Source organism: Cornus florida, unplaced genomic scaffold (genome assembly GCF_030987335.1).
Source record: "Cornus florida cultivar Cherokee Brave unplaced genomic scaffold, ASM3098733v1 CherokeeBrave_3.0.0_Hap2_Chr10, whole genome shotgun sequence".
In the NCBI taxonomy this organism is placed as follows: Eukaryota; Viridiplantae; Streptophyta; class Magnoliopsida; order Cornales; family Cornaceae; genus Cornus; species Cornus florida.
The window spans coordinates 56,668,730-56,677,806 of NW_026775580.1; the positions used below are offsets into that span (position 1 = coordinate 56,668,730).

General features: G+C 34.9%; 1 protein-coding gene across 1 annotated transcript; it reads left to right on the forward strand.

The window, feature by feature from the left end:
- Positions 1–4,569: 4,569 nt before the first annotated feature.
- On the forward strand, positions 4,570–5,727 carry LOC132278612 (EPIDERMAL PATTERNING FACTOR-like protein 2). The gene is made up of 3 exons (XM_059780443.1): positions 4,570–5,071; positions 5,206–5,240; positions 5,358–5,727. Exons 1-3 carry the CDS (start codon positions 4,957–4,959, stop codon positions 5,628–5,630), a joined length of 423 nt encoding a protein of 140 aa, XP_059636426.1. The 5' UTR covers positions 4,570–4,956; the 3' UTR covers positions 5,631–5,727.
- The last annotated feature ends 3,350 nt before the right edge of the window (positions 5,728–9,077 follow it).

Sequence of the window (9,077 nt, forward strand, 5' to 3'; positions counted from 1 at the left end):
TATAGAAGAAGAGTCGATGTTGAGAGCAGCGGAGAAACCTACGGAGCAGCCGAGAAATCTATCTGATCTCCGACGCACGGTGCATTTTTACAGTCTTCTTTCTCACCGGAATCTGCATGCCCTGAAGAGAAAGAAGACTGCAAAACTGCATGGTACGTAAGAGATCAATTCTCACAGGCAAGATGACGGATCAAAGTACGTTATCAAGACTCGGCATCCGATTGGAACTGGAACTAGTTGGCCGGCCTTTGGAGATTGATTCGACGATGATGAGACGGTAAAGTTTGTATGTCGGTAGAACCAAGATCCCCTTCTCTCTCTCTCTCTCTCTATATATATATATATATATATATATAAAAGTTTTGTATTGTATTTTGTGGTGCATGCACAACACCTTAATGCAATTTTGATATAAAAGTATAAGTGTTGTATTTTTATTGTAATGGTATTAAATTATTGATGTAATTCATGTAACGGTGTTCCCTGTGCATTAGAGAAAATTCTGATTCATAGTTTGCATCAATTGTTGGGCTAATCAACATCAGGGGTTTTTTTTAGGGCTCATGAGGTTATCTACCTTTTTAAGGACTTTCTTTTGATTAGCCCTTTCCTGGATGTTGCGTGGTCATGGTTTTGGAAGGAGACAACAGTTGTGACGGTGATAGGATGAGCTAGAGGGATAAGTAGTAGGGTGGAAAGATAAATTGGCCTATCTAAATTAACTGATCGGGTTAGATAGGTTTCAACTATATATATATATATATATATATATATATATATATATATATTGTAAAAGCATATTTTTTCTTCAATGTATTTCACAATCAGCAAATTAAGGTTGACCCTAATCAAATATATAACAGAAATATCTCAATGCATAGGTTGATTCTTGATACACATGAATATATATTCATACTAAGTGGAAGAATTAGTCAAACTCCAAATAAATTGACATTGTGCTCCTATACAAACCCCGTCGCTTGTTCTGTATATATATAGTAAAAAAAAAGAAAAAGAAAATAAGATAAATAATATATATATATATACTGGGAGGTGTTATTGAGTTATTCGCACTCCAAGCAATAAGAGGATATTGAGAGATAAAAGGAACAAAAAATGTGGATTTTCAACGGGAGATAAAAGGAATACTAATATTATTTCTTTGGCTAGTTCTACCATACTTTCTTCTGCTAACGTATTCATATATGAAGAGACCATGAATCTCATATCAAGGGAGCATCACAGATTCACACTGAATTTGAAAGAGATTCGCAGCAAGTGGATAAACATAAATACACAAGCACCAATCTAACATGGGTTCTGCTACTCAATTTCAGAAACAACAAAATGCATATGCCCTTCCCTTTTTTTTTTTTTTTTTTTTTTTTTTTGAAAGGTGAATTTTAATTTTATAAATATAATAAACAATGTACAAGCCCACAATGTGGAATGTTAGCCCAAGCTATTATGTAGGCGCATGAACAAGTAAGCCCAACCCAATGGCCCCTGCCCAAGATAGCCAACTCAGAATAGGAGACCGTTGTGTGGCTCCTCCCAATCCGATGACAACATGGATGTAAAAACCTCCACTGCAGAATCATTGGTCAGGTGGTTCAGCTGGTGGTCTTTAAAAGAGAAAAAAAATTACAAGGACACTTGGGGCATTTCCCCAAGGCCCGAACATAACCAGGCACATCGGGCAAGACGGCAACCCAAACAACAAAGAGGACCTTGCATATGAGTAATTCGACCCAACTCTAATCCTATCTTCAATCCTAACTATTTAACCAGAGTTCAATTCATCCTTCTACTTTTAAATATGAGCTGATACTGAAAATTTAATATAATCTTGAATTAGTTTTAGATTAAATTACTCTTTAAAAAAATTAATGTTAATATATAAATGAGTTAAGATTTAACAAATGAAGTTGAAAAAAATAAAGGGTTTGTTCAGGTTGCTAGCACCTCAACCCAATGCCATTCATAATTATTAAAATAATTATCTAAACCTACAAAAAATCGGGCTGGGCTCGGGTTGCCCTCCTAAGGGTAATTTACTAATATCAATAAATTGCTTGGCTTTCTTGGGAAAAAATTTTACAAATTGAAACGACAAATTAGGTATTAAGAAAAAAAAAGGGTTAACTTTTTCCAGCTACATATTGTCACCTCATCAATGTTGAGATGCTCTTGCAAATTCTCTATTTGAGGCAAAATTCATGATATTGTCAAAATGAGAAAAAAAAAAAGAAAAGAAAAAAAGAAAAAGAAAAAAACCAAAACATTTTCCATTGACAATACAAAACTTTAAATCTTTGAACATTTGTTTGCCATTTTACTATCAATATAAGGGCAGTCTTGGTCTTTAAATTTAATTTTATAAGTAATGTATTTAAGAAAACCAATAATTACTGTGAACAACAGGAACATATAATAGATAAACCTATATATTCCCTATGTCCCACAACAAGTGTCCACATTACCATTTTCAGATGTCCAAAAATAATTGTCTCGATTCAAAATCAAATATATTATTTTTTTAATATTCCTAATTTACTCTCTTGAATTTATAAGGTTATAAAAACATTTGAATTCAGTATAAAACAATGAAAGAAAGATAACACCTATGAAGCACGGACACCCCTTCCAGGGTCCCGCATCAGTGTCTCGAACACACGTGTTCGAGTGTCCAAAAATATTTTTCATTAAATACGGGATGGACACGCGGGGGACACGTACTGGACACGGCACGGTATATTTTGTAATTTTTTTTTTTTTTTAAGAAAAAAGGGGTACCTAATATAATTTTAAATGTTTAAAAGTAAAATTTTAAAAACCTACACAGACAATGAACTGATGAATGAAGAATGTTAAACATGTTGGAAATGTACTTGATCTTATTTGTCTAATTTTGTTAATTACTTTGCTAGGTTCTTAATTGCTTAGATGATGAATTAAAATATTTCTTTTATTTTAATATTTTTTTTAGGGAGATTGAATTTATGGTATTGTGAAATTTATTGTGTTACTTTATCCGTGTCATGTCGTACCCTTATCATGTATATGTGTTCGTGCTTCATAGGATAACACTCTTTGGGAAGTTATTTCAATCAATGTAAGAAAGCAAAGATCATGGACGGACCTATCAATGGCCGAATGAGGGCAGAAGCCTCCACTGAATTTTTATTTACATTATGACCTATAATTTTTTTATGAGACCAAGTCCAACTTGATTCTAGCAGGGTTAGAATTACCTAAGCCAACCCAGCTCAGGCCCATTGCTGTTCTTAAAAGAGTGTTAAAAGACGCCTCTTTTGGGTCTTGGTGGGTTGGGCCAAACTTGATGGGTTCCCTAATGCAGACTTACAATGCAGGCAAGTCCATTGAAATGACTAAAAGGGACATCAGTCTAAAATATCAGGTGGTCCATACACTACTGTGTTAGGCCGTTCAGTGGGATACCCTTCACGGGTATTATTGGGAGTTCCCCCAATGAATTGCTGACAACTTCTGTCATTATATCCACGTGGCCTGGTCTTCCACATCTTTAACTGGAACAATTAACAAATTTATTTTCTGATCTTATTATACTAGTATATAATATGCTAAAAGTTACAATTTTTTTGTTGTTTAAGTGATTTTCTTAATTAGTAATCAAAAGCATATTTTGATAATGTGTTTTTTGTTACATAAAATTTAGAAGTAAAAATATAAAAATATGTTTAATAAAAAAATATTACAAAATTAAAAATTATAATGCTTTGGGTACTATTCTCGATATTCATAGTTATAGTATTTTGTTACCGCGCGAAACCATTAGAAAAAAATAAATTTTTTTTTTTGTTACAGAAGCAAAAACATAAAAATATGTTTAATAAAAAAAATATTACAAAATTAAAAATTATAATGCTTTGGGTACTATTCATGATATTCATTGTTATAGTATTTTGTTAAAAGGTAATTTTTTATTTTTAATTTGGACCCCAAAAAGTATGTAATGGTATGACACTATTGACCTAACAGTATTTTTGTACGTATATATACACCTGAATACTGCACATGGAGAAGATCATGAGCTCCATTTATATGTAATATGTATATAGTATATACAGAAGAGTACGTACCAACTTCTCTAGCTGCACCACGGTTTGCGTGAATTGTAGGGTAAAAACCTCTCAAGTCTCATCATTCATCGCATTCAGGAATTGTATTTTCATCATACAGTAGTTACTTACTTCAAGAATCTATATACCTAACCCCAAGTATTGTCTATATATAAGTTACTGTTTAATAATTCAGAGAGAGAGAGAGAGAGAGAGAGAGAGAGAGATTTGGTAAGTTTGATTATAACTGCTCATATAAGAAAATTCTGAATGCAACAGCTGGACTCTAGTATACAGAAATGTGGGGGACAAAATGAGTGAAAATGACAGAAAGGAAGGAAGACCCATAACCCACAACTTCCCTTTCTGCAAAATCCTACCCCAATCATCTACTTTTTACATTGTGCATGTATCTATAATTCTATATCTACATTTTTTTTTTTGGAGTGTGTGTGTGTGTGGGGTTTACTAATTTTGTTCCATTTATTGTATTATTTGACTCACCCTTTATTTAGTTGTTTATGCTATAAGCAGTGCTTTTTTGCTGTAGTAGTTCTGTATAACCAGCCTGCCTTGATTTTCTAGGGCTCATCAAACGAGGCTCATTAGGTTATTTCCCTTTTTAAGGACTTTCTTTTGATCAGCTTCTTACACCACTCCTTTTACCTTCAATGATCCATTATTTCTTTTCCATTATTGAAAGAGAATCAAGAAGATTGACCACACAAAGTCAGTGTGTAGTGTGATCTCTTGAGCATTATGGAGTTGGCTTTTCATCACTAAACCCTCTCTTCGCCTGCACACTTTTTTTTCTTTTCAAATTTCATTCTCTAGTGTGTGTGTGAAATTTCAGATGGGCTGCATTCAAAATTGCATATGCTGCCATCAGTACAGAACTACACATCTAATCATTTACTTGCTCTTTTTCTTGATTTCAAGCTTGACCCACGGAAGATTCATGGCTGAAGGTAATTGGGTCACTGCCAAAAAAAAAAAAAAAAAAATTTGCTACAAATTTTAGTACATGCATCAGTTTGCAGTTGAAAGTCATGATGTATAAAATCCCTAGCTAGATAGCACTAATTCATATAAAATATTGCAGGTAGAGCAATTCCCAAGTTGGTTCAGACTGGCAAGGTGAGCAAGCTTAGTTACAAATATTCTATTTCATGCCTATCTATATGTCTGTACATTTATATAATTATTACATATACACACACATAATCATATATATATATATATATACACACACAGAATGAAAGTGAAGTGAAGGTGGTGGTGGTGGTAAGGGCTATGCTGATAGGGTCGAGGCCGCCAAGGTGTGAGAGAAGGTGCAGGTATTGCGGCCACTGTGAGGCAATTCAAGTCCCTGTTGCTCCCCAACTACTCGTGAAACCAGGATACACAAGAAGACACTATTTCTCATCTGCACTCCCAAGTATGGCATATTCAAGGGGAGATGACATCTCCAACTACAAGCCCATGTGTTGGAAGTGTAAATGCGGTGATCTGATTTTCAATCCTTGATATATTAATTGGATATCACCAAGTTTTTGTGGGTGTAAACAGATTTTTTGTTACTCTCTGTAATCATATATTTCAATGAAAATATTGTCTGTGTTAATTTGTAGGTGTTGGAAACTATTATACATAGTACGGCTAAGTATATTCAAAAGAAAGGGTAGAATTAGTTTGAGACAAAATAATGGAAATGGTAAGGTTTTGGGACGGGGTGCTTCGCTTGTCTGATTCAAAGTAAAGCCTGAACTTAAATAATGAATGTACGTAATTTACGGATAATGGTGTGTATCCGGAATTTGATTAGCGGAAACAGTGTTATTTGGATGATTTAATAAAGGACAAACTTGTATGAGACTGGACAAATCTAGTGCACGTTTGAGGCGCCTGCCATCGTGGGATTTGCTTCCTTCAACTTTTAAAATTTTCATTTTTGTTTGTACGACTCTTTAAAATTTTAAAATTGTCTTCCTCAACTTTTAAAAATTTTATTTTTGTATGTATCATTCTTTAAAATTTTAAAATTTACCCCCTCAACTTAAAATTTTTTCATTTTTGTATGTATAATTCTTTAAAAAATTAAATTTCCCCCCTAAACTTTTTTTAAAAAATTATCTTTGTATGTATAATTCTTTAAAATTTTAAAATTGCCATGCCTCAAAAAAAATTATTGGATTATGCCTCCTAAACGTAATTTTTGGCTCTGTCCTTATGGCGAGGGTTATCTCTGCATGTGGAGAGACAATGAAACAACATTATCATTGTGCCAAAGCACACCCTCAGACTGTATAAGTTAATAAAAAATAAAAAGATAGTGAAAAATAGTGTAGGGGGAGTGGAACTTTGTAAATCCCCCAAAATTTTTGATAAATTCTGAAAAATTACTACTATTTTTTTTTTTTTTTTAAAAAAATTTATTTTTAGGGTAATTTGCAGTGACACCCCCTAAGTTTGCCTAAAAGATAGGTATATGCAATTTAGGTCACTTTTGGACAATGACACCCCCTAGGTTTGTAAACTTGAACAATGACATCCCACTTTATAAAAAAAAAAAAAGAATCCAAACACAACCATAAGTGACATAAAATGTCTAATATGCCCTAAGATATACCTCACCTAAAATGACCTAATATGCCCTAATACCCTCTCATCTCATCTCTTTTTTTCATTCCTTGTATACAGCTTTACTCTCTCATCTCGCTCTTTCTTTCCTTGTACATATCTTTACTCTCTCATCTCTCTTTTTCAACAACTCTCATCTCATATCTCTGTAATGGAAGACCAATCTTGCGCGAAGATGACTGCCCACGATCGTAACATTCCCTCCAAAAATCGAGCAACGCACATCGTCCTTCGCCGGCTATCGGTGAAACAAAGGGTTGTTGAATGACGCCGCCGCCATGTACACCGTCCTGACGGCGATCAGAAACCCCACAATCGACCCTCTAACTATCCAACACTGCGGTCCAGCCAGCAATATGGTGAACCCATTCACCACCGGAAGCTGATCGAATGATGTCGTATTGGGGAGCACCGTTGTAGAAAGAAAGAGGGGGTGAGCGGTGGTGGGTGAATCGGTGAGCACACACAAACCCATATTCCTTTTCTACCTGAACTGCGACATGGCGTCGACCGCATCAACCCTTCAATTCGCTACCACATGTTGTGCGCTGCCGCGTCCCTCCACATCCCTTCTTCTCTACTACACCTTAAATAACCCCTCAATTTACCGACACCTGTCGCACGCCGTGCCGTGCCTCCACCTCCCTCCTCCCATACCACATCTTCAAACAACCTCTCAATTTGCCACTACGTCCCTCCATCTCCAACTTCTTCCACACACAGTATCTCTCAAAACCCTAATCTGAAACCCCATACACATGAGAAAATGATTCCTTTAACATCTGCAACTATGTGTGAGTTCATGACGAATTCGTATTGTGGAGGTTGCGGTGGTGTGACTCGTGAGTGGTGGTTGCGGTGGTGATCGGTGAGTGGAGAGAGAAAGAAGGGGTGGGCGGTGGTGGGTGATATTGGCAATGGTGGTGCTGGAGGTACGTAGATAGAAAATGTCGTATATTCATTTGGGGTAGTATAGTCATTTTAGGTGGTCAAAGGGTAAAAAAGTATTTTTATTATATGTAATACCCCTAATTTTAAGGATAGTCCTGGCATTTATTTAATTGTTTAATCCTTTATTTAATTGTTTAATTGCGTGTTATTTTATTTAATTGGTTATTTTAATTGTGTGTTTCTTCCATGGTTATATAAATTTGACTTTGTTTTAATTAATTGATTAAAGTGTTTTATTTTCTTTTATTAAATTGTTTTAAATTAAATTGTTTTATTATGTTTTATTTGACTTAATTGATAATTGGTTTTATTTAATTAAATTGGTTTAAATTAGGATTGTGTTTTCTGTGTATTCACGTATTAGCCGATATAGGTTATTCTTGGGCCGACTAAGTGTTGCATTAGGGCTCAACTTATACAAGGATTAGGGTTGGATTACTACGCCTATAAATATGACCTTATGTGGGTTTAGAGTTGGAGAAAAAATACATAAAACTCTATTCCCGTATACAGAGAGTTGTGAGAGCAGCGAAACAGAGAGGGATTAAGGAGGGAAACTAGGGTTGTGGGCTTCAACTAAGACTAAACCAAGAGTGACGGAGGTGGAACAACAGTCGGAAACTTCGTCGGAAAATTCAGGAGACGACAGTTTAGAGTTTCAAATCTGAAACTTAAGGCAAGTCTTGTTCTTCTCTATCTCTTTAATCTGTGTTCTGTGCATGATTAGCTAGACTCCAGGGATTAAATAAAGGCTAAAACGAAATACTAATGCATGCGTAATTGGACTAAAACAGAGAGTTTCATGATTATATATGCTTATTCGTGTTTTCTTTATTTCTTTGATCTTTATGCATGAACTGTTATTTAAATTGAATCATTGCCTACTAAAACATCTAAAATAATTTAGTATGGACGTATGGGACATAGGTGGAAGCTTAGAGGCCTTAACAATGAAGTTTTAGGGTTTATAGAGGCTAAACAAACGAAGAAGACGGCTTCAACACAAACTTAGCCGACTCAGTTAGAAACTAAGCCGACTAAGTTGGCAACTTAGCCGACTCAGTTGGGAGCTGAGCCGACTAAGTTAGCAACTCAGCCGACTAAGTTAGCAACTTAGCCTGCTCAGTTGTAACTTAGCTTGCTCAGTTGGGATTTTTGGTTTTAAACGCCCAGTTTGGGTTTTTTGTGCACTGTTTGGACTATACAGAGTGTTAGCGCTTCGTTTAAATTATTTTAAATGATGTATATTATTGTTTTAGACCTTTAAGAATATAGGTAAATAATGATTCATAAATGGATTAAGATATGGACAATGTACAGTTAGGGGAAGATCCTATATGTTGAGCTTTGAATGTTAAACAGCTTATACTTTGGAACTTGGAG

Coding starts and splice junctions, on each gene's coding strand:
- LOC132278612 (XM_059780443.1), top strand. CDS start 4,957: ATGGGCTGCATTCAAAATTGCATATGCTGCCATCAGTACAGAACTACA. Junction 5,072..5,205: donor CGGAAGATTCATGGCTGAAG/GTAATTGGGTCA, acceptor AAAATATTGCAG/GTAGAGCAATTCCCAAGTTG. Junction 5,241..5,357: donor AGTTGGTTCAGACTGGCAAG/GTGAGCAAGCTT, acceptor ATACACACACAG/AATGAAAGTGAAGTGAAGGT.